The following is a 26003-nucleotide window of genomic DNA, read 5'->3' as shown; positions in this document are numbered from 1 at the left end:
CTCCTCCAGCCCCACAACCCCCCACCCCGCCGAGATATCTGCGCTCCTCTAATTCTGTCCTCTTGACCATCCCTGATTATAATTGCTCAACCATTGGTGGCCATTGCCTAGGCCCCAAGCTCTGGAACTCCTCCCTAAACCTCTCTACCTCTCTTTCCTCCTTCAAGACGCTCCTTAAAACCTACCTCTTTGACTAAGCTTTTGGTCACCTGCACTCTTTTCTACTTATGGGGCTCGGTGTCAAATTTTTTTGTCTTAAAATACTCCTGTTAAGTGCCTTGGGACGTTTCACTATGTAGAAATTTCTTTACCCAAAGAGTGGTTGAAGCGATTAGCATAGATGCTAAATATATTCAAAAAGGAGTTAGATGAAGTCCTTACTACTAGGGGGATCAAGGGGTTTGGCGAGAAAGTAGGAATGTGGTACTGAAGTTGCATGTTCAGCCATGAACTCATTGAATGGCGGTGCAGGCTAGAAGGGCCGAATGGCCTACTTCTGCACCTATTTTCTATGTTTCTATGTTAACGGCGCTATATAAATACAAGTTGTTGTTGTACCTCCCTCATGCTGCCCCTTCTAACCACATCCTAAAACCCCAGTCTGCATTGTCTAATCGCCACTTCTTGATTTGTGTGTGGTTTTGATTCAGTTCGTGGAACTTTTGCCATTGAGGCAGGAGAAGTGGCTGTGGAGTATTGTGTTCAGTTCTGGGCACCACACTTTGGGAAGCATGTTAAAGGCTTGTAGAGGAGATTTACTAGAATGGTAGCAGGAATGAGGGTCTTCAGTTACTTGGAGGGACTGGTGAAGCTGGGGTAGTTCTCCTTTGAACGGAGAAGGTTGAGGTGATATTTAATAAATGCCTTCAAAATCATGAAGAGTTTTGATAGAGTAAATAATGTGAAACTATATCCATTGCCGGGAGGGACGGTAACCAAAGGACACTGATTTAAGATAATTGACAAAAGAACCAGAGGGGAGAGATGGGGAATTTTTTGTATGCAGCAATTTGTTACGATCTGGAATGCATTGCATGACTTTAAAATTCTCACCCTTGTTTTTAAGTCCCTCTATGGCCTCACCCCTCCCTATCTCTGTAATCTCCTCCAGCCCCACAACCCTATGAGATATCTGCGCTCCTCTAATTCTACCCACTTGCACATCCCTGATTTTAATCGCTCCACCACTGGTGGCCGTGCCTTCTACTGCCTGGGCCCTAAGCTCTGGAATTTCCTGCCTAGTGCAGGGAACAGAGGGGTTAACAGTTCAGGTGGTGTGGACCCTTCACCAGAACTGGTGTCAATTACTGACGGTCAGAATTTAAAAAGGAAAACAAGGGAGGGGAAACGCGCATATACACACACACACACACACACACACACACAAACAAAAACACACAGTGCGTTGTAAAGTGCTGCACAGGAGCTGGTTAAAGGATGGTAGTGATATTAGCAGAGGACAAAAGGAGGCACAATGATGGAAGTAAAATACGTGTACAAGACACTATTGGGAATAAGCAGGCAGGAAAGAAATCATGAAAAGCTGGCAGAGGAGCAGTGCATGTGTGTATGTACTTGTGGTGCATTTGTGATTTTTTTTCCCCCTCCCCTTTTCCCTCGTTAATCTGAAACATTAATTTCTCTGCACTCTCCACAGAGTATTTTCACCCAGAGGGTGGTGAGGGTCTGGAACTCACTGCCTGAAAGGATGGTAGCGGCAGAAACCCTCATCGCATTTAAAAAGTACTTGGATGTGCACTTGAAGTGCCGTAGCCTGCAGGGCTATGGGCCAAGAGCTGGAAAGTGGGAAGTAGCTAATTAGATCTTTTTTGGTTGGTACAAACACAATGGGCCGAATGACCTCCTTCTGTGCCATAAATTTCTATGATTCTAACCTCTCCGCCTCTCTCCTCCTATAAGATGCTCCTGAAAATCTACCTCTTTGACCAAGCTTTTGCTCACCTGCCCTAATATCCCCTTATCTTGCTCTGTGTCAAATTTTTGTTGACAATCGCTCCTGTGAAGCGCATTTGGATGTTTTACTACGGTAAAGGTGCTATATAAATGCAGACTGTCGTTGTTGATACCTAATCCAGGCTGACACTCTGGTTTAGAACCAGGAAAGGGTGCTATTGCTGCTCGTCTGATCCTGTCAGAATTTAGTGAGAAGCATGAATGTGGGGGGTAAAGTAAATCCATGCAGCAAAAAGCCTTTCCTAAATGCAGAGGTGACCCTAATGAGGCTCTTCCGGGGCCGAAACTCCTTACTTCTCTCCGTCTCAGCTAATCCTGACAGCAGTTGTGCCTTAGAAGTCTCAGTCTTTGTGTTGGCTATCCTTCAACAACAACAACAACAACACTTGTATTTATAGAGAGCCTGCAATGTAGTAAAATGTCCCAAGGCACTTCACAGGAGTGTTATAAAACAAAACAAAAAATGGACAATGAGCCAGATAAAAAGAAATTACGGCAGATTACCAAAAGCTTGGTCAAAGAGGTAGATTTTAAGGAGCGCCGTGAAGGAGAAAAGAGAGGTAGAGAGGCGGAGAGGTTTAGGGAGGGAGTTCCAGAGCTTAGGGCCCAGGCAGCTGAAGGCACGGCCACCGATGGTTGAACAATTATGATCAGGGATGCTCAAGAGGGCAGAATTTGAGGAGCGCAGACATCTCGTGGGGGTTGTGGGACTGAAGGAGATTACAGAGATAGGAAGGGGTGAGGCCATGGAGGTATTTGTAAACTAGGATGAGAGTTTTGAAATTGAAGTGTTGCTTAACCGGGAGCCAATGTCGGTCAGCGAGCACAGGGATGATGAGTGAGTGGGATTTGGTGTGAGTTAGGACAGGGGCTGCCGAGTTTTGGATGACCTCAAGTTTACATAGGGTAGAATGTGGGAGGCCAGGCAGGAATGCGTTGGTGTAATCAAGTCTAGTCTAGAAGTAACAAAGTCCTACATTCGCTCCCGGTCCGGTAACGCCATGATTTAAAAATTCTCATCTTTGTGTTCCAGTCCCTCCATGGCCTCACTCCTCCCTATCTCAGTAACCTCCTCATGCCCCACAACCTTCCGAGATCTCTATGCTCCTCCAATTCTGGCCTCTTGCGCATCCCCAATTTCCTTCGATCCACCATTGGTGGTCTTCAGCTGCCTGGGCCCTAAGCTCTGGAATTCCTGTCCTAAACCTCTCCGCCTCTCCTCCTCCTTTAGGATGCTGGTTAAAACCAACCTCTTTGAGTAAGCATTTGCTGTTCTGTCCTAATATCTCCTTATGTGGCTCGATGTGAAATGCTGTTTGATAACGTTCCTGTGAAGTGCCTTGGAATGTCTTATTATGTTATAGGTGCTACATAAGTGCAAGCTGTTATTGTGGTCTAAATCAGCAAGAGTCCATTTTCTGTGAAAAAGGAGGAACTTGTCTATTATATGCTGATGAGGTTAGTCGGGGAGCTCTGTGCTCTAACTCAGCTGTTGTGTTGCTAATTACCCAACGTTCTCAAACTCTTTACATATCATCACTTGGGAAATGACAGCACTGAAACAGGCCCTTCGGTCTATGCTGTCCGTGTTGCTCTTTATCCTCCACATTAACAACAGCCCTAATCCCGTCTACCCGTCCTAGTCCCGTATCCCTTCAATCCCCTTTCATTCATATACCTATCCAACCCATTCTTAAATATTGACATGGTTGCTGTTCCTATCATTAAACTCTCCTCGTTCATTCCACTGTCTCACTACTCCATGTTGTAGGCCAACCCCTCCATAATTGCCCTGGAATTACCTGTTTCTGCTTTGGCTCATTGGGTAGCACCCGTGCCTCTGGGTCAGAAGGTTGTGGGTTCACATTCTACTCCAGGGACTTGAGCACAAAAATCCAGGCTGACACTCCAGTGCAGTGCTGAGGGAGTGCTGCACTGTCGGACGTACCGTCTTTCAGATGAGACATTAAACAGAGGCCCTCTTCTACTCTCTCAGGTTCCACAGCCACTATTTCAAAGACTAACAGGGGAGTTATCCCCGGAGTCTTGGCCAATATTTATCGCTCAATCATAGAATTATAGAACTTTACCGCACGGAAAGAGGCCATTTCGACCCATCATGTTCGTGCTGGCTGACCAAGAGCTATCCAGCCTAATCCCACTTTCCAGCTCTTGGTCCGTAGCCCTGTAGGTTACAGCACTCTCAGTGCGCATCCAAGTATCTTTTAAATGTGGTGAGGGTTTCTGCCTCTACCACCCTTTCAGACAGTGAGTTCCAGACTCCCACTACACTCTGGGTGAAGAAATTTCCCCTCATCTCTCTAAACCTAGCCCCAATTACTTTAAATCTATGCCACTTGGTTGTTGACTCCTCTGCCAAGGGAAACAGGTCCTTCCTATCCAGACCCCTCATAATTTTATACACCTCAATCAGGTCTCCCCTCAGCCTCCACTGCTCCAAAGAAAACCGACCCAGCATCTCCAATCTTTCCTCATAGCCAAAATTCTCCAGTCCCAGCAACATTCTTGTAAATCTCCTCTGCACCCTTTCCAGTAATGTGGTGACCAGAACTGCACACAGTACTCCAGCTGCGGCCTAACCAGTATTTTACACAGTTCAAGCATAACCTCCTTGCTCTTGTATTCGATGCCTCGACTAATAAAGTATACATATGCCTTCTTAACCACCTTATCTACCTGGCCTGCTACCTTAAGGGATCTATGGACCTGCACTCCAAGGTTCCTTTGTTCCTCTACACTTCTCAGTGTCATACCATTTAATGTGTATTTCCTTGCCTTGTTAGCCCTCCCCAAATGCATTATCTCACACTTATCCAGATTGATTTCCATTTGCCACTGTTCTGACCACTACATTGATATCTTCCTGCAGTCTACAGTATTATCAGCCACATAGCCGATTTTAGTGCCACCTGCAAACTTCTTAATCATACCCCCAACATTTAAGTCCAAGTCATTATATACCACAAAAAGCAAGGAACCCAGCACAGAGCCCTGTGGAACCTCACTGGATACAGCCTTCCAGTCACAAAAAAAACCATCAACCCTTTGCTTCCTGCCTCTGAGCCAATTTTGGATCCAACTTGCCACTTTGCCCAGGGTCTCATGGGCTGTTACTTTCGTGAAAAGTCTGCCATGTGGGACCTTACCAAAAGCTTTGCTAAAATCCATATACACTACATTATACACACTGCTCTCATCGACCCTCCTGGTTAACTCCTCTCAAAATTCGATCAAGTTAGTCAGACATGACTTTCCCTTGACACATCCATGCTGTCTATCCTTGATTAATCCATGTCTTTCCAAATGAAGATTTATCCTGTCCCTCGGGATATTTCCAATAATTTTCCCACCACTGAGGTTAGACTGACTCGCCTGTAATTACTCGGCCTATCCCTTTCTCCCTTTTTAAACAATGGTACCACATTCGCAGTCCTCTGGCTCCACACTTGTAGCCAGAGAGGATTGGTAAATGATGGTCAGAACCTCTGCTATTTCCCCTTTTGCTTCTCTTAACAGGCTGGGATAAATTTCATCTGGCCCTGGGGATTTATCCACTTTCAAAGCTGCTAAGCCCCTTAATACTTCCTCTTTCACTATGTTTATCTCATCTAATATTTCACACCACTCCTCCCTCATTGCAAAGTCTGCATCGCCGCTCTCTTTTGTGAAATCAGATGCAAAGTATTCTTTAAGAATCCTACCCATGTCTTCCGCCTCCACACACAGATTTCCTTTATGGTCTCTAATAGGCCCCACTCATTCTCTACTTATCCTCTTGCTCTTAATGTATTTATAAAATACCTTTGGGTTTTCCATGATTTTACTTGCCAATATTCTTTCATGCTTTCTCTTTGCTTTCTTGATATCTGTTTTAATTGCACCCCTGCACTTCTTATACGCCTCCAGATTCTCTGCAGTGTTGAGTTCTCGGTATCTGTCATAAGCTTCCCTTTTGTTTATCTTACCCTGTATGTCCCTTGACATCCAGGGGGCTCTAGATTTGTTAACCCCACCCTTTTTTTTTAAAGCGACCATACTTGCTCTGTACCCTCAGGATCTCCTCCTTGAATGCCTCCCACTGCTCTGACACTGATTTACTATCAAGTATCCGTTTCCACTCCACTTTGGCCAAATCCCATCTCAGCTCAGCAAAATTGACTTTACCCCAATTGAGAACTTTTATTCCTGGTCCCCCTTTGTCCTTCTCCATAACTACCCTAAATCTCACTGAATTATGATCACTAGCACCAAAATGCTCTCCCACCGATACCCCTTCCACCTGCCCCTTTTCATTCCGCAAAACTAAGTCCAGAATCACCCCCTCCCTTGTTGGGCTTGTTACATACTGGCTAAAGAAGTTATCCTGAATGCATTTTAGGAATTCCGCACCCTCTGTACCATTCACACTACCTTTTTCCCAGTTAATATTAGAGTAGTTGAAATTCCTCACTATTACAGCTCGATAGTTTTAGTTAACATAACAAAAACAGATTATCTGGTCATTATCACATCGCTGTTTGTGGGAGCTTGCTGTGCACAAATTGGCTGCCATGTTTCCCACATTACAACAGTGACACAATTCCAAAAGGTACTTCGCTTTGAGACGTCCAGTGGTCGTGGAAGGCACTATATAAATGCAAGTCTTTCTTTCTTTCCTGGACACTGCTGCCAGCCAAGCCCGGGAGGAAAACCATAGAGGCATTCAAAGAACATTTTTTAAAAGCTCCAATTTATTTTAAAACTTTTGGTGTTCAGGGGGTGGGGATGGGTGGAAGGGGGTGGGAGGCTGTTTGACTGTGCGGAGCAGTTGGAGGCGGGAGGTCATGTGATGAAACCCTCCAGGAATATGCCCAACTGGAGTTGGCAACCCTCATACCAGGCAGCATCCTAGCGACACTGTGCTGTACCCTCTCTATTAGAAGCTGAGTCATTGAATATATTCAAGGCGGAAATAGACAGATTTTTGAACGATAAGGGAAGTGAAGGGTTATGGGGAGTGGGCAGGGAAGTGGAGCTGAGCCCAAGATCAGATCAGCCATGATCTCATTGAATTGTCCCCTCCTGATCCTATTTCTTATGTTATGTCTCAACAGCCTTCTTAGAATGGGGACCCTTGTAAGAGCAACTTTGACCCACTAAACAGGTGAGCCTTCGAAAGAGAACTGCATCTAATCATTGGGCATTTGAATGGAGCTGTGGAAGTTGGGGGTCATACATAGATCAGGCATTTGATTCATGCTTCATGAAGGACTGGTTGTGAATATTGATTAGTATTAAAAAAATTCATTCATTCACAGATGCGGGCGTGATCGGCGAGGTTGATGTTCACGAGAGCGCTGGACCACAGTTTCTCAGCAACCTGACTCCACAGATAGCAGAAACACTCAGTGATACCTCACTCCCGGCAACATGTGAACACTCCGTGATTCCACCCACACACCGAACTCTCCATTCTGGCCGGATCCTCTCCCTGCGGCGTCCAGCTCTTGAAGGAAGGCAAATGTGCTCATTCTTCTTCCGACACCTACACTTCTTCAACAGGCTGGTGTTTAGGGAGTGTGGCTCTAGCTGTCCAGGTAACACTGGCAGTTCCTGTCAATCGCAGATAAGGCCTTCTCTGACCACTTCCTCGTATCGCTCTCCACCCACATCCCCCTTCCAACCCCACCCCCTTCACCCAACTCTACTTCCTTCTGTGTCCGGCCCTGGAAAAAAGCTCTCTGCCGACTCTCTTACAACTGCACTTATCAACTCAAAACTGTCCAGCCTTTGTCCCTCCAATCACAACATTTCTGTAGCTACAGATTTGATCAACCACCACCTTTGATGCCCTAATCTCTATTGAAACAAGAGTAGGAATAAACGGGTCCTTTTCAGAATGGCAGGCAGTGACTAGTGGGGTACCGCAAGATTCAGTACTGGGACCCCAGCTAGTTACAATATACATTAATGGTTTAGACGAAGGAATTGAATGTAATATCTCCCAAGTTTGAGATGGCAATGTGAGCTGAGAGGAGGATACAAAGAGACTGCAGGGTGACTTGGACAGGTTAGATGAGTGGGTAAATGCATGACAGATGCAGTATAATGTGGATAAATGTGAGGTTATCCACATTTGTGGTAAAAACAGAAAGGCAGAATATTATCTGAATGGTGACAGATGAGGAAAAGGGGGAGGTGCAACGAGACCTGGGTGTCATGGTACATCAGTCATTGAAAGCAGGCAGTGATGAAGGCAAATGGCATGTTGGCCTTCATAGAGAGAGGAATTGAGTATTGGAGCAGGGAGGTCTTACTGCAGTTGTACAGGGCCTTGGTGAGGCCACACCTTGAATATTGTATACAGTTTTGGTCTCCTAATCTGAGGAAGGACATTCTTGCTATTGAGGGAGTGCAGCAAAGGTTCACCGGACTGATTCCCAGGATGACAGGACTGACATATGAAGAAAGACTGGATCGACTAGGCTTATATTCAATGGAATTTAGAAGAATGAGAGGGGATTTCATAGAAACATGTAAAATTCTAATGGGATTGGACAGGTTAGATGCAGGAAGAATGCTTCCAATGTTGAGGAAGTCCAGAACCAGGGGTGACAGTCTAAGGATAAGGGGTAAGCCATTTAGGACCAAGATGAGGAGAAACTTTTTCACTCAGAGAGTTGTGGGCATATGGAATTCTCTACCACAGAAAGTTGTTGGGGCCAGTTAGTTAGATATATTCAAAAGGGAGTTAGATGTGGCCTCATGGCGAAAGGGATCAAGGGGTATGGAGAGAAAGCAGGAATGGGGTATTGAAATGCATGATCAACCATAATCATATTGAATGGTGGTGCAAGCTCGAAGGGCCGAATGGCTTACTCCTGCAACTATTTTCTATGTTTCTCACCCTGGCCATTCCCCCTGGTACAGCCCTGATCTTCGCTCCTTTAAGTCCAAGCGACGCAGACTTAAACGGATGTGGCGGACAACTGGTTTAGCCATTCACCGCCAGAACTGGCTGGACCACAAAGCATTATGGGGTCCTGCTTTCGTCTGCCAAAATTACCCACTATTGCAGAATCATTCTGGAATGCAAAGATAAACTCCGGCTTCTATTTGCCAATGATAACCATCTTCTTAAACCCCTCTCCCCTGTCTGCTCCACTCTCACCAATGACAAGTGTGAGGAGCTCATTGACTTCTTTGTCTCTTAGATTGAGACCAGCTGTTCAGCTGCCTCTGCCACTTTCCTTCCTTCCTTCCTCTAGCCCACCGGGCCAAATTTCCTCTGCCGTTCCCCTCTGCTCGAGCCCTGAACTCACATCTTTCTTCAGTTTCTCTCTGATCTCCCCTCATGACCTCTCCGTGCTCATCTTGTCCACTTCCTGCTTCCTCGACCATATTGCCACTAAACTGCTGACCACCCAACTTCTTTTTCTGGCTCCCTTGTTAGCTGACATTGTTAACAGTTCTCTCTCCTCAGGTACTGTCCCCCTCTCTCTCAAATCTGCCGTCATCACCCCACTGCTCAAGAAACCAATCATTAACCCTTGTGTCCTTGCAAACTACCAACCCATCTCCAAACTCTCTTTCCTCTCCAAAGTCCTTGAACGTGTTGTCACCTCCCAAATCCGTGCCAATCTTACCCACAATACCAAGTTTGAATCCCTCCAATCAGATTTCAGCCCCTGCCACACTGAAACGGCTCTCATCAAAGTCACAAATGACATCCTTTGTGACCGTGACAAAAACAAACTATCCCTCCTCGTTCATCTTGACTTGTCCATAGCCTTTGACCACTCCATCCATCCCCAATGGATCTCCACCGCCGTCCAGCTGGGTGGGACTGCTCTCGCCTGCTTCCATTCTTATCTAATCATAGCCAGATAATCACCTGCAATTGGTTCTCTTCCTGCCCCTGCATCGCGACCTCTGGTGTCCCCCAAGGATCTATCCTTGGCCCCCTCCTATTTCTCACCTACATGCTGCCCCTTGGCAACATCATCCGAAAACACAGCATCAGTTTCCACATGTACACTGATGACACCCAGCTCTACCTCACTACCACATCTCTCGACCCCTCCACTGTCTCTAAATTGTCAGACTGCTTGTCCGACATCCAGTTCTGGATCAGCAGAAATTTTCGGCAACTAAATATTGGCAAGAACGAAGCCATTGTTTTCGATCCCTGCCACAAACTCCGTTCCCTAGCCACTGACTCCATCCCTCTACCTAACATCTATCTGAGGCTGAACCACACTGTTCGTAACCTAGGTGTCATATTTGACCCGGAAATGACCACCTCCGAAACATTGCCCGTCTCCGCCCCTCTGCTGAAACCCTCATCCATGCCTTTGTTACCTCTAGACTTGACTACTCCAATGCACTCCTGGTTGGCCTCCCACATCCTACCCTACGTAAACTTGAGGTTATCCAAAACTCAGCAGCCTGTATCCTAACTCACACCAAGTCCCGCTCACCCATCACCCGTGGGCTCGCTGACCTACATTGGCTCCCAGTTAAGCAACGCCTCGATTTCAAAATTCTTATCCTTGTTTACAAACTCCTCCATGGATTCACCCCTCCCTATCTCTGTAATCTCTTCCAGCCCCACAACTCTCCAAGATGTCAAGCGCTCCTCTAATTCTGACCTGAGAATCCCCGATTATAATTGCTCAACCATTGGTGGCTGTGCCTTCTGTTGCCTGGGCCCCAAGCTCTGGAACTCCCTCCCTAAACCTCTCTTTCCTCCTTTTAGACACTCCTTAGAACATGCCTCTTTGATCAAGCTTTGGTCACCTGCCCTAATTTCTCCTTATGTGGCTCGGTGTCAAATTTATTTGTTTTGTCTTGAAACACTCCTGTAAAGCGCCTTGGGACGTTTTTCTACTTTTAAGGCACTATATAAATACAATTTATTGTTGTTGTTGTTCCTGTGAAATAAATTCAGGGAGTTAGACACTGTCACTCAATGTCTGAGTCAGGAGGTTACGGGTTCAAGTCCCAGTTCAGAGGCCTGAGCACAAAAACCTGGCTGACTCTCCAGTGTAGTGCCGAGGGAGTGCTGCACTGTCCGAGGTGCCGTTTTTCAGATGAGTCGTTAAACCAAGGCACCTTCGGCTCTCAGGTGATGCCACTATTTCGAAGAAGAGTAGGGAGAATTCGCCCCGGTGTCCAGGCCAATGTCTGTCCTTCAACCAATGTCACTGAAACAGATGATCAAACATTGCTGTTCATGGGGGCCTGCTGTGCGCAAACTGGCTGCCGTGTTTTCTACAGTACAACTGTGACTACATTTCTGACAGGTCTTAATTGGCTGTAAAGCCCTGAGGCTGAGAAAGCACCGTATACATATTCAAGTTCTTTCTTATTGAATGGGTTTCATTCAAGCAGAGCCCAGAGTTTGTAATATATAAAATAGGCCGATCGGACCTTGAAGCTCACTTGCTACACAGGAACAATCGAGTGTAAAACCACCTTAAAAGGGGGCAGCATACATGGGACTAGTTACAGGGCTGCAGAGAAAATATCAGCAGTCTTCCTCCCCAGTCACTCTCTGTAGGATACTTCTATAATAAGCTGCATCTTTATTCAGTGCAATACAATCACATTAACAGTACCACAGAGCAACTCGCAGTGGGCTCCTCCCTGTAGTTGACTTCATTTCTTTGTTGGGTATTTAATAAAGGGGCCAGCAGCAATATCTTTGCTTAAAAGACATCCATTATTTACATGGAAAAATTCCGATACCTGCCCAATCGACAATAAAAAGTACCAACTTCTGGATTTGCGGCTCCCCCAGTGTCCTTGGGGTACATTTCCTTATCTGTCCTCTTTAAAAAAAATAATTAAAATCCCCCCCACTCCAATTCATCACTGGGCAGGGTCAGAGATGATTTGCTCAAGTGCAGTATTGGGCAGGCCATTCATCTTGGGATTTTCTCGACCATGTTTTATTTACACGACCCCTGACCCCACCCTCCCCCAACCCCACCCTGCCCTTTCCCAATGGGTCCTTTCAAGTGGCGCGGCCCACGTCACGGGGTATTCCCAGCGGGTCAGCCAGCATCTGTGGAGAGAGAAACAGAGTTAACGTTTCGGGTCGCTGACCCTTCGCGACCCGAGACGTTAACTCTGTTTCTCTCTCCACAGACGCTGAGTATTTCCCCCATTTTTTCCTGTTTTTATTTCAGATTCCAGCATCCGCAGTATTTTTTGCTTTTTGTGAGGCGGGGTATTCCCTTGGCCCACTTTGTCCCAAGGCTTGACTCGGACTAGGAAGGCGACGCAAAGATCTGTGACCACCCCTCTGCGATGCCAGGAGCGCGCAGATCCTCGTTGAACGGCGGACGGACGGGCAAATGCCGAGCCCCTCGCCACCTTCTCTTTCTCTTTCAGACGTTCGTTTCCAGTCCCAGCAGGCGACCCATACGTTGCATGTTTTTGCTGATCGTGGCTTCGCAGGTGATGACTTTGGCACACTCCATCGGAAACCAGCCTATCTCGCCATCCCGCAAACGCTCGCCTTCATACCAGCCTGCAAGAGGTCAAGATGTACTTTAGTGCCCATTTTTATAATTCCTTTTGTGAGGTACTTAACTTTTTTCCTTCTTCCTCTTCTCTGAATATTGACTTCAGAAAGGCAGCAAGGATTATAGGGACTGGGACAAATAAAGATACTTGAACAGCGTGTGGAACATGAGCAATGGGACCATGGCTTTGCAAGGAGAAATGCTCCAAGAATTGCCTTTAATGCCTCCTCAAAATGGAGTCAGTCTTCAGACTGAATGGTGGGAAAGGAAAGGGCTAATAGTCATTAAAAATGAAGATTTGTATATAAACTAAACATTCCTTACTCGGATAGAAAAAAAGCCATCAAGACCTGAGGCTTGGAGAAAGCTTGTTGAGAGAGATGTAAAGATGTCTGGTCTTATCTGGACTTGCATGCGAACCCATTGTTAGCCAAGACCCAAGAAACTAGGAGGTAAACAGGTTAACTGATGTATCCAGGTGCCAATGATTCCCTGATTTGGGAGTCATCAGGGTACCATCAGTGAGGTGACTGACAGCAGAAGGGCTGAACACTTTAACACATGTCATTCAGTTTGGCCAATAAAATTGTGCAGCTCTCTTTGGAATTTAAGGATATATAAGATGGTATTGCTGATATTAAAGTTCCTTAGTTCTTAGTTTAGTTCTGGTTTTCCTGGTAGGAGGTGTAGGGGGTGAAGGAGGGGAAGGAGGGAAGGAGAATGAGAAGGAGGGCAAAGAGGGAAAAGAGGGCAAGGAGGTGTAGGAGGTAGATGAGGTAAATTAGGTGTTTGAGATGTAGGAGTTCTTTGTCTAGTAATGTAGAAAGATGTCTCTACAAAATCAGAACGTTCCCCTCCGACACACAGAGAGAAAGGTTACAGAAGTTAGGAATGTATGGCTATACCAGCCAGACATGGGCAGAAACACGTCTGTTATTACTGTTCAAGTATCTCGGAGAACAAGGGTGGTTAGATTGAAGCCAGCGAGTCAAGATACCCGACCAGTGGAAGGCGAATTTGCCCAGGAGCAGGCGATCCAGAAAGAACAGTTAACCTCTCTACAGAGAAAGCTTCATCACTGGGAGAAGACTATCCTCCCAGAGAAAGGTGAGGCAACCAGTGTATCCACAGCAGCATGAGGTCGTAGAATGCTACAGCAATGAGCAGGCCATTCGGCCCATTGAACCTGTGCCGGCTCTTTGAAAGAGTGATCTAATTAGTCCCACTCCCCCCGCTCTTTCCCTGAAGCCCTGCACTAATTTCCTTTTCAAATATACATTCAATTTCCCCTTGAAGTTGTTTCCACTGCTCTATAAATTCTGGAAACATTGCTAACTACAAGCACACTGACTTTAATCTATTCACTAGACATGCTATTTATTAACATGTCTAGTGATAAATGCTATTTATTAGGAGGCTATCACGGGAATCTAATCTTAATTAATCTCAAAAATTTACATCAGTCTCAGACACTGGTTCCGACTGGGTGTTTATAATCCAAAGCAGTTGTTGCTGAATTACTGTGATATAACTTTATAACCTCTTATTTATTTCATCAGTTAACTCTGTCCAGTAATTATTTTGACATTCAAAGTTTAAATTCCAGTGCTGCTAACTGTAATTCGATGGTTAATCAATAACTGTTAGTTCATAACTTTGTTGTCGGACTTTCGCCCTTGACAACTGGCAAGAAAGGGTTAATTTGTTTACTTGCTAGCTTGTGTGGATCCAGCTGGGAGGCTTCGTGGTGTAAATGCCTCTCTAATCTGAACTGGTTGATGTAAAAACAGAGCCACCAAATTTATGCATCATTCACATCCGGACACAGACGGGATGGTGCACTCGAGAAGGTTCCTTGACGAGGGGTTAAGGTGAAAGGTTCAGGATTCCTCTGGTGCCCTTTGTAATGTATGCACCGGTGAGTATGCTCACAGGATTGCAAAGCTGTTGCATTGTGAGTGGCTCAGCCAGTCACGTGATATTCCCAAGACTCAATAAAACCCCAGACCGTTGGGTCTAGGTCATCCACGATGTGGTATGCAGTTGTGAGCCTAGTAGATGAACTGGTAATGTGTAGTGTGACAGTCACCCTCAAAGCCTCCCTGATAAAGTGCAACATCCCCACGGACACCTGGGAGTCCCTGGCCCAAGACCGCCCTAAGTGGAGGAAGTGTATCCGAGAGGGCGCTGAGCACCTCGAGTCTCAACGCCGAAAGCATGCAGAAATCAAGCGCACTCAGCGGAAAGAGCATGCGACAAACCAGTCCCACCCACCCCTTCCCTCAATGACTATCTGTCCCACCTGTGACAGAGTCTGGCTCTCGTATTGGACTGTTCAGCCACCAAAGAACTCACTTCAGGAGTGGAAGCAAGTCTTCCTCGATTCCGAGGGACTGCCTATGATGATGACGAATAAACCAACTAGTTCGTAATAGAAATGTGTTGCTATGAATTCTTAAGCAAAGAACCCATGAAGCAAATACATTACACCCTTGATCAATATTCTTGTCAGGATATTAATCTCAGTGTTTTCACAGGTTGTAATGTAGAGGGAAGCTTGGGCCAGGTAAAGGGAATGGTAGCAACTCGACTAGTAATCCTGAGGCTTGGACTAATAATCCGGAGACGTGAGTTCAAATCCCACCACGGCAGTTGGGGAATTTAAATTAAGATAATCAAATAAATCTGGAATAAAAAGCGAGCATCAGTAATGGTGACCACTTAAATAGTGGATTGTTGTAAAAATCCATGTGGTTCCCTAATGTCCTTTAGGGAAGGAAATCTGCCGTCCTTACCCGGTTTGGCCTACATGTGACTCCAGATCCACAGCAATGTGGTTGACTCTGGAAGTGGCTGACTCAGATTAGGGATGGGCAGTAAATGCCGGCCTTGCCAGCGACGCCCATATCCCGAGAATAAATAAACAAAAAAGGTACATCTTGTATAGTGTAGGATGTGAGGCCAGACAGATAGTCTAGATTGTTGCTTGATATACCCTGATGATAAAAAAAGAAGACATGTTGCCAAAATTTCCCTCAGGAGATGTAATGGGTTGGGTAAAGTCAAAAGTAAAGTGGATTGTTTACAGACGCGTGTGGAAGAAATGGACTGATGGGCTGAATCATAGAAATTTACAGCACAGAAGGAGGCCATTTCGGCCCGTGCTGACGGACCAAGAGCTAGCCAGCCTAATCCCACTTTCCAGCTCTAGGTCCGTAGCCCTGTAGGTTACGGCACTTTAAGAACATAAGAAATAGGAGCAGGAGTAGGCCATATGGCCCCTCTAGCTTGCTCTGCCATTTAATATGATCATGGCTGATCCGATCATGGACTCAGGTCAACTTCCCTGCCTGCTTAAGTGCACATCCAAATATTTTTTAAATGGTGAGGGTTTCTGCCTCTCCCACCCTTTCAGGCAGTGAGTTCCAGACCCCCACCACTCTCGAGGTGAAGAAATTTCCCCTCATATCCTCTCTAAACCACCCCCCCAATTACTTTAAATCTATACCCCCTGGTTATTGACCCCTCTGTCAAGGGAACTAGGTCCTTCCTAGCCACTCTATCCAGGCTCCTCATAATTTTATACACCTCAATCAGGTCTCCTCTCAGCCTTCTCTGTTCCAAAGAAAACAGACCCAGCATCTCCAATATTTCCTCATAGCCAAAATGTTTTTTTTTCTTCCTTGTGTGAAGCTCATTCCCATCCCTGTACCACACGCCATGCACCAGCTGAGAACGTGGGCGGGTCATCTCCTCATTGCTGCTCTAAGAATATCACAGAACCGGCCTAGGCGAGAACGACTGAATGTCGGAAAATGTGCGACGCCCGCTGACTTCAACGTGACGGAGATGCACGGAGCAGGAAAGAGTAAGCAGGGCAACATATTCGGAGATAAAGGGCTGGACGAAAAACAAGTTCAATAGGAACAGGAGTCGGCCATTCAGCCCCTCGAGCCTGCACCGCCATTCAATCCGATCACGGCCGATCTCTATCTCAACTCCCTTTACCCGCCTTTCTTCCATATGCCTTGATTCCCTTTCCCAACATAAATCTATCCATCTCGGTCTTGAAAGCTCCAACTGTCCCCCAGCATCCACAGCCTTTCCGAGGGGAGAGAATTCCAGATAACATAGAGTAAATATGAAGGAAGGAGGGAGAGAAATTGGGGCAAGAGGTAGAGGAGGAATTGACTTTTGTTCCCCATTTATCTCAGATTGTAGTTCAAACTAGAAAGGTCACATTCATTGGCCATCTTCTGTAGCCCGAAGAAGTTGGGGGTGGGCCTTCATCTTGAACTGAGCCACGTCTTGTGGTGGTGGTACACAACAATTATTTTTATACAAGAATGGCTTGACAGGAAACAATTTTTGATGCAAAGGATAGTGGAAATCTGGAAACCCTTCCCCCCCCCCCAAAAGCTGTAGAGGCTGGAGTTCAATTGAAAATTTCAAAATTGAGATTGATAACATTTTTGTTAGGTAAGGGTATTAAGGGTTATGGAACCAAAGCGGGTTACGAAATGGAGTCGAGATGCAGATCAGCCATGATCCCATTGAATGGCAGAGCAGGATCGAGGGGCTGAATGGCCTCCTCCTGTTCCAATGACTGGAATCACAGGCCAGGGAAGGGTTGTCTTCCCTCAAGAACAATGATGAACTGTGTTAAGATTTATTTACGGTAATCTGCCACCTATTATAAATTACAGCTATTGAACTCAATTTTGAAGCTGTGGTGGGATTTGAACCCATGGCATCTGGTGTTCTTGGTTTGGTACCATAACCACCGTGTTACCACACCCACGCTTTTACTTGCATTGTATCCAGGGGAGCATTTACACCAAAACTGAGATGTTATACTCATCAGGAAAGACTACACAGGCTGGGGCTACTTTTCTCCATAAACGAGAAGGCTGAGGGACGACCTGATAGAGGTCGCTAAAATTAGGAAGGGGTTCGACAGGGTAGACATAGAGAAGATGCTTCCACTTGTGGGGGAGACCAAAACTAGGGCCCCCAACAAATCCAAAAGGGAATTCAGGAGAAACCTTTTTACCCTGAGGGTTGGAACTCACTGCCTGAAAGGGTGGTGAGGCAGAAACCCTCACCACATTTAAAAAGTACTTGAATGTGCACTTAAAGAGCCGTGACCTACAAGTCTACTGACCTAGTGCTGGAAAGTGGGATTAGGCTGGATAGCTCTTTTTTGACTGGCACAGACACGATGGGCCAAATGGTCTCCTTCTGTGTCGTCATTTTCTATGATTTTATGACAATCCTGAGCTGGCTTGACAGGGTTGCTGCTGAGAGGATGTTTCCCCTTGTGGGGAATCTAGAACTAGGGAGCACAGTTTCAGAATAAAGGGATCACCCATTTAGAACTGAGATGAGGAGGAATCTTCTCTTAGAGGATTGTAAATCTGTGACATTCTCTGCCCCAAAGAACTGTGAAGGCTGGATCTTTGAATATATTTAAGATTTTTGCGCGACAAATGAATGAAAGGTTATTGGGAACAGGCAGGAAAGTGGAGTTGGGGCCAAGATCAGTTCAGCCATGATCTTATTGAATGGTGGAGCGGGCTCGAGGGGCCACATGGCTGACTCCTGCTCCTATTTCTTATGTTCTGAGATCCCGCTGCGGTGGCAGAGAGGGAGGGGCTCCAATGTCCACCCCCCCCCCCCCCTCCGGATAGACGTTCGCCCGCCTCGTTCAACCACCCTTCCCATTGCATCCGTTAGCACACAGGGTATGATACTCACCATCCTCTGCGCACTGGTACAGCAGGACCACATCAGCTACCTGGAGGGACAACTCGTCGGGCTGCTTGGCCGGGTATGTCCTGGTGATCTCCACCTGGGTCAGGGCTAGCAGGAGGAGAAAGAACATGGTCAGCTGCCTTTCGACCAGTAAACTGTTTCACCCCTTCGAATACTCAATGCTTGCGTGGCAGTTTGGAAGAAACAGAATCTGGACAGACCGGGCGAGAATCCAAAAAGCAGGGAAGTTACATTAAAACTTGCATCGACCCTTGGTTAGACCGCACTTGGAAAACTCCGCACAGCTCCTTTTACACAAAGGACGTAGAAACACTGGGAAAAGTGCAATAAAGATTTACAAGGACGATACCGGAACTGAGAGGTTGTAACATCAGGAAAGACTGAACAGCCTGGGGCTCATTTCTCAGGAACGGAGAAAGGGAGAAACATAGAAAATAGGTGCAGGAGTAGGCCATTCGGCCCTTCGAGCCTGCACCACCATTCAATATGATCATGGCTGATCATGCAAGCTCAGTACCCCACCCCTGCCTTCTCTCCATATGCCCTGATCCCTTTAGCCGTAAGGGCCACATCTAACTCCCTTTTGAATAAGTCCAACGAACTGGACTCAATAACTTTCTGTGGCAGAGAATTCCACAGGTTCACAACTCTCTGGGTGAAAATGTTTCTCCTCATCTTGGTCCTAAATGGTTTACCCCTTATCCTTAGACTGTGTCCTCTGGTTCTGGACTTCCCCAACACCGGGAACATTCTTCCTGCATCTAACCTGTCCAATCCCGTCAGAATTTTATAAGTTTCTATGAGATCTCCTCTCATTCTTCTAAATTCCAGTGAGTATAAGTCTAGCCGATCCAGTCTTTCTTCATATATCAGTCCTGCCATCCTGGGAATCAGTCTGCCGAACCTTCACTGCACTTCCTCAATAGCAAGCACTTCCTTAGATTAGGAGACCAAAACTGAGCACAATACTCAAGGTGAGGTCTCACCAAGGCCCTGTACAACTGCAGTAAGACCTCCCTGCCCCTGTACTCAAATCCCCTCGCTATGAAGGCCAACATGCCATTTGCCTTCTTCACCGCCTGCTGTACCTGCGTGCCTACCTTCAATGACTGATGTACCATGTCACCCAGGTCTCGTTGCACCTCCCCTTTTACAAGAAGGCTGCGGAGTGACCTGATAGAGGTCTTTAAGATTATGAAGGGGTTCGATAGGGTGGACGTAGTGGAGATGTTTTCACTTGGGGGAGGGAGGGAGGGGGGGGGGGGCGGGAAAAGAGTCCAAATCTAGGGGCCATAAATATACGATAGTCACTAATAAATCCAATAGAGAATTCAGGAGAAACGTCTTTACCCAAGAGTGTGGTGAGAATGTGGAACTCACTACCACATAGAGTAGTTGAGGCAAATAGTACATACGTATTTAAGAGGAAGCTGGATAAACACATCAGGGAGAAAGGGCTATGAGGATATGCCGATAGGATGAGATGCGTAGAGGACCACGGAGAGCAATAAACCCCAGCATGGACCAGTTGGGCCAAATGGCCTCTTTCTGTGTTGTAAAATCCTCGCTAATATGTAAAAAGAAAAATCACTAATGAGAGATCTCCAGAATGATGTCATGTTTCAGAATGAAGTTCTGGAATGAAGTAATGCAGCCTCCGTGAGGGAACCAATTGTATTCGGTTCTGGTGAAGACTCCCTCCAGAAATCCAACCCTTCTCTCTCGCTGACTGACCAGATGAGTTTGCAGCTACAGTGCGTGGCTGGCAGAAATACAGAAGCTGATGTTCTGCCCGGCCTCCAGTGGGTGGCAGCGCGTGAGCAGCAATCGCTGGCTTCGTCTCTGCAATCGTTCTCCTAATTCTTGCCTCTTCCCTTCCCCTCCCATCCGTCCGCCCCCCCCCCCCCCCCCCCGCCGACTCCCCCCGGTCCATCCCCCCCACTCCCACCTCTTCCCCTCAATCCGTCCTCCCCTCCTCCCCCGCCCCCCCTCCCCTCCCCAGTCCGTCCCCCCTACTCCCCCCTCCCTCCTCCCCACTGTCCCGTCCGCCCCCGTTCCACTCCCCCCCGTCTCCCTCCCTCCTCCCCCTGTCCCCCCCCTCCCTCCCGTTCCCCATCCTCCTCTCTCCCTCTCCCTCCCTCCCCTCCCTTCCGTCCCCCCCACTCCCCCCTCCCTGCTCCCCCCATTCCCCCCACCACCGATCCACCACCTCCCTCCTCCCGTTCGCCCCCCCTCTCCCTTCCTCCCTCCCTCTTCTTCCTCCTCCCCCCGGTCCCCACCCTCCCCTTCCGTCCATCCCCTCCACTCCTATCTCCCTCCGTTCCCTCCCCAGTCCTTCCTCCCCAACTCCCTCCCTCACGCATCCTCCCTCCCCTCCCCCCGATCCATTCCCCCCCTCCTCACACCCTCTCCTCTTGTCCGCCCCCCCCCCCACTCCCACCTACCCCCTCCTCCCCCTCCCTCCCTCCCTCCTTCCCCTGTTTCCCCCCCCTCCACAGTCCGTCCTCCCCACTCCCCCCCTCCTTCCTCCCAGGCCCCCTCCTTCCTCCTCCTCGTCCTCCCCCCCCCCCCATCCGTCCACACCCCTCAGTTCCCCCCCTCCCCTCCCCTCCACAGTCCGTCCTCCCCACTCACCCCCCTCCTTCCTCTCCCTGTATCCCCGCCCCTCCTGTCCGTTCCCCCCACTCCCCCTTCTTCCCCCCCACCCCTCCTCCCCCTGTCCCCCCCATTCCAGTCCGCCCCTCCCCACCCTCCTCCCCTGTCCCACACCTCCCCTCCCGCCCCACACTCACTTGTCCGGTCTGGATGCTGTCTCTCAGCGCTGTTCTGTCCCAGGGCTGTAAACCAACGAGCACGGTCGTTCCTGCAAAGAACCAACAAAAACAAGTGAAATTCCAATCCCTCCCAAGTGACCTTTCAGTGGCCGCGGTTCCCAACCTTTTCCTGGGCCCTTGGAACAACTTGCGCTATTCTCATGGTTAAATGAAACTAATTTGGCTTGCAAGCATGCTACAGACTGCTGTGTTATACAACAGTGCATAGATAACCTTCCTCACTGAAAAGCTGCCAATCCTGTTAGGCGCATAACATTAAAGCCATGGGCAATGCTCAACATCCTCCCTTCACCTCCGCTCTGCACAACTCATTTCTTTCCGTCGTGCTTCCTATTCCCTCCCTGCTGTCCCGAAAGGATCTGCTCCATTCTGGGATACAGTTCTACTGATAGCCCTCACCACCCCGAGTGGCCCGGGCGAGCCCAGGCCACAAGGCTATTCAACTATGGGGGCATCGCGGCTAAGATGACAATGAGTTGTTACGATCTGGAATGCGCCGCTTGAAAGGGCAGTGGCAGCAGATTCAACAGTAACTTTCAAAAGGGAATTGACTTGAAAAGGAAAAATATTGCAGGGCTATGGGGAAAGGGCTGGGGCAGTAAGACTAATTGGATAGCTCGATCAAAGAGCATGGGCTCAATGAGTTCAAAGGCCTCTTTCGTTGCCATATGATGCTATGATTCTACTAATGATATGGCTCCTGGAGGGAAATCCGAATATTATGGTACTATTTTTTATTTATCAAGAGCAGGGGAGTTATCCCCGGTGTCCTGGTCAATATTTATCTCTCAACAAACAGCACTGAAACAGATTATCTGGTAATTATCACGTTGCTGTGTGTGGGAGCTTGCTGTGCGCAAATTGGCTGCTGCGTTTCCTACATTACAACAGTGACTACACTTCAAAAGGTACTACTTTGGCTGTAAAGCGCTTTGGGACATCCTGAGGTTGTGAAAGGCGCTATATAAATGCATGTTCTTTCTTTTGCGGTCTTACGAAGGTGTTATACAAATTTGCCGTTACGTCTCGACTTGTGGCCACAGGTGGAACAATGGGCGAGAAAGTCACTCGCACAGCACCCATTTATCGCTACTTCACGCACACGCACCGGCCAAAAACATCACGGAGACAGTGCAATGATAAAATGCTGGACCCCGACAATATACAGTCCGTTTATAGGAAGCCTGGTTACACATTAGATGGACTGATGGGTGAACAGTGGTGCAGGTAGTTCACTCCCCAAGACCTGGGCTACAATCACTAATGTTTAAACACAAGCCCACACAACCCCACAAAGATACACGCACATAGACTCACAAACACAGACACACACTTACACAAAGATACATGCACATAGACTCACAGACAAAGATACACACACAAAGATACATGCACATGGACACACAATACACACACAGTCAGACACACACATGCACACATACAGACACACAGACATACACTCAAAGATATACACACAGACAGGTAGATACATACACACAACAGATACACATACACATGCAAAGAAATACACACATACATACAGATTTAAGGTGATTGGCAGAAGAACCACAGACGACATGAGGAAAAACATTTTTACGCAGCGAGTGGTTATGATTTAGAATGCACTGTCTGACACAGTGGTGGAAACATAGAAAATAGGTGCAGGAGTAGGCCATTCGGCCCTTAGAGTCAGCACCACCATTCAATAAGATCATGGCTGATCATTCCCTCAGTACCTCTTTCCTGCTTTCTCTCCATACCCCTTGATCCCTTTAGCCATAAGGTCCATATCTAACTCCCTCTTGAATATATCCAATGAACTGGCATCAACAACTCTCTGCGGCAGGGAATTCCACAGGTTAACAACTTTCTGAGTGAAGAAGTTTCTCCTCATCTCAGTCCTAAATGGCCTACCCCTTATCCTAAGACTATGTCCCCTGGTTCTGGACTTCCCCAACATCGGGAACATTCTTCCCACATCTAACCTGTCCCGTCCTGTCAGAATCTTATACGTTTCTATGAGATCCCCTCTCATCCTTCTAAACTCCAGTGTATAAAGACCCAGTTGATCCAGTCTCTCCTCATATGTCAGTCCAGACTTAATCGTGGCTTTCAAAAGGGAATTGGATAAGTACCTGAAGGAAAAAAAATTGGAAGACTACGGGGAAAGTGCGAGGGAGTGGGACTGGCTGAAGTTCTCTTGCAGAGAGCGGGCACCGTCTCGACGGGCCGAATGGCCTCCTTCTGTGCTGTAACCGTTCTATGATTCTATACAGACAGACATAGATATACACACACACCCACCCCAACACACACACACCACACACCCCAACACACACACCCCATACACATCACATACACACACACCAACACACACACACCTTCTGCCAGTATCTGAGCGATTATGTGTGCTGGGCAGCAGGCAAAGCTAATTCAGCGTTAACGTGTGATGTGATCACACATAAGCTCAAAAGTGCATTGAAGATTCAGTGCCGACTAACATAAAAGCCAATTGTGAAGCTGAGGGATTGTACTAAGAGACTGCTGAATGCATTATTTGAGCTCTCCTGGCATTTCTGGGCCTCGAGCTCTTTTTCATTCACTGATTTTCACAGGAGACTCTCCTTGCTGTGGGACTGAGTGTGCATTCTGTCACACTATCTATCAAAAGGAAAGGGCTTGGCACATGGAGCTCACTGGGAAGCTGCAGGCTGCTCTGGCACCTTGTCGTCTCACACCCAGTCCCTTTGCTAATTGCTAACAGCACTGTCAGGCTGAAACGTTATATAGCTGGTCCCCTTTGTGTTCGTTCGAAGTTGTGTATTAAATTGTTCAACCCCTCCAATTTCTTTCTCCTCCTCTCATGTAAAGAAATAACTTGCACTTATAGAGCACCCGTTCACAACCTCAGGATGTCCCAAAGCGCTTTACAGCCAATTAATTACTTAAATAAGTGTAGTCACTGCTGTAATGTGGGAAATGCAGCAGCCAATTTGCGCACAGCAAGCTCCCACAAACAGCAGGGTGCTAATGACTAGATAACCTGTTTTATTGAAATTGGTTGAGAGATAAATATTCTCCCCAGATCTCCAGGGAGAACTCCCCTGCTCGTCTTCAAATTGTGCCGTGGGATCTTTAACGTCCATCTGAGGGAGCAGATGGGGCCTCAGTTTAACAGCTCTTCTGAAAGATGGCACCTCCGACAGTGCAACACTCACTCAGCATTGCACTGGAATCGTCAGCCTAGATTGATTTTGTGCTGAAGCATCTGGAGTGGGACTTGATCCCACAACCTTCTGACTCAGAGGCAATTAAGTTAAATTATAACTTAAAACTGATAGTTTGTTTTCATTACTTTGGTTATACTATGGCTGGTACAGAAACCGGAACCCAGTGCCAACAGAACAGAAGGTATACTTTAGGGTCATCATCATCATAGGCAGTCCCTCGAAATCGAGGAAGAGTTGCTTCCACTCCAAAAATGAGTTCTCAGGTGACTGAACAATACGGGAATTACAGTTTCTGTCACAGGTGGGACAGAGAGTGGTTGAAGGAAAGGATGGGTGGGGAATCTGGTTTGCCGCACGCTCTTTCCGCTGCCTGCGCTTGTTTTCTGCATGCTCTTGGCGACAAGACTCGAGGTGCTCAGCGCCCTCCCGGATGCTCTTCCTCCATTTGGGCCAGGGATCCTTGGGTGCAGATGTTACACTTTATCAGGGAGGCTATGAGGGTGTCCTTGAAACGTTTCCTCTGCCCACTTGGGGCTCGCCTGCCGTGTAGGAGCTCTGAGTAGAGCGCTTGCTTTGGGAGTCTCGTGGCGGGCATACGGACGATGTGGCCTGCCCAACGGAGCTGGTCGAGTGTGGTCAGTGCTTCGATGCTGGGGATGTTGGCCTGGTCGAGGACGCTAACGTTGGTGCGTCTGTCCTCCCAGGGTTTTCTCACCACTTTAGAGTAGGGGGATACTGGCCCTACATTTTAGGCTACACCCTTAAGTTGGCCCTCACCACGGCCGGATAAAGGGCCTGATGGGCCTGGGGTAAAGTGATCCAAATGGACCGATAATTATGGTTGTTGATGTTCAATACATTACGTGTATGATTCTGATTCTGAGTATATTCAACAATGAAAGCATACATTCTGTATCGAGTAGGTATATATTCTGGTTCTGGTAACATTGCAATACTAGATTCCTATACATATATACAAATTTCCTTCATAAACAATTGAACTAAAACAGGCTAATTCATATTCTGTTCTGTATATGGGTACATTAGTGTATATAGGTACTTCTACATATAGGTACATTAGTGTACTGCTATATATAGGTATAAACAAATGAATCTATTTTCCTCGGTCTTGTTTTTCCTCATATTGTTGATTCTATTCAGCTTATTTGGGAGGCCTTATGTTTTTTTTCCTACAGTTATTTGGTGGGCCTATGTTCTTTGGTAGGCCAGGGACTGCAGCCCCATCCGCCCCGTGATTAATCCGCGCCTGGTCCTCACGCACTGATGACATCATCCTCATTATTATGTGATGTTATGCGGAGGAAAAAATCCGAAAACTCAATTGGCTTTGAGCTGAACTGAACCCCCAAACATTACTCTGGCTTATTCCAAGCTGGAGTTACAAGGTCCTTCAATAGGAGGCCTAGCTGACAGGCTAAGGCCCACAGAGCAAGACATCACGAAGAGTTGGTTAGAAAGGTGCGGCCAAACATGGGCCTTATAAGCTTCTAGATTTTCAGGGGAGATTGAGGCTGCTCGACTTTGAGGGAAAGAATGAGTTTGAGTATGCGGAGAGTCTCGATAAACAGGAGTTCTTCTCCTTAGAGCAGAGAAGGGTCAGGGCAGATTTAATAGGAGTGATTAAAATCATGAAGGGT

General features: G+C 47.2%; 1 protein-coding gene across 1 annotated transcript in view; it reads right to left on the bottom strand.

The window, feature by feature from the left end:
• Window positions 1-12100: 12100 nt before the first annotated feature.
• Window positions 12101-26003, bottom strand: part of LOC139265421 (rho guanine nucleotide exchange factor 26-like) — a 208162-nt gene continuing 194259 nt past the window's right edge. The window contains exons 13-15 of the mRNA XM_070882424.1: window positions 21074-21144; window positions 18264-18368; window positions 12101-12511 (exon numbers count right to left, since the gene is read on the bottom strand). Coding sequence (XP_070738525.1) covers window positions 12369-12511; window positions 18264-18368; window positions 21074-21144 — 319 coding nt within the window. The 3' untranslated portion in view covers window positions 12101-12368. The remainder of the gene's footprint in view (window positions 12512-18263; window positions 18369-21073; window positions 21145-26003) is intronic.

Source organism: Pristiophorus japonicus, chromosome 6 (genome assembly GCF_044704955.1).
Source record: "Pristiophorus japonicus isolate sPriJap1 chromosome 6, sPriJap1.hap1, whole genome shotgun sequence".
Taxonomy (NCBI): domain Eukaryota; kingdom Metazoa; phylum Chordata; class Chondrichthyes; family Pristiophoridae; genus Pristiophorus; species Pristiophorus japonicus.
This window is presented reverse-complemented; position numbering and strand designations above follow the sequence as displayed.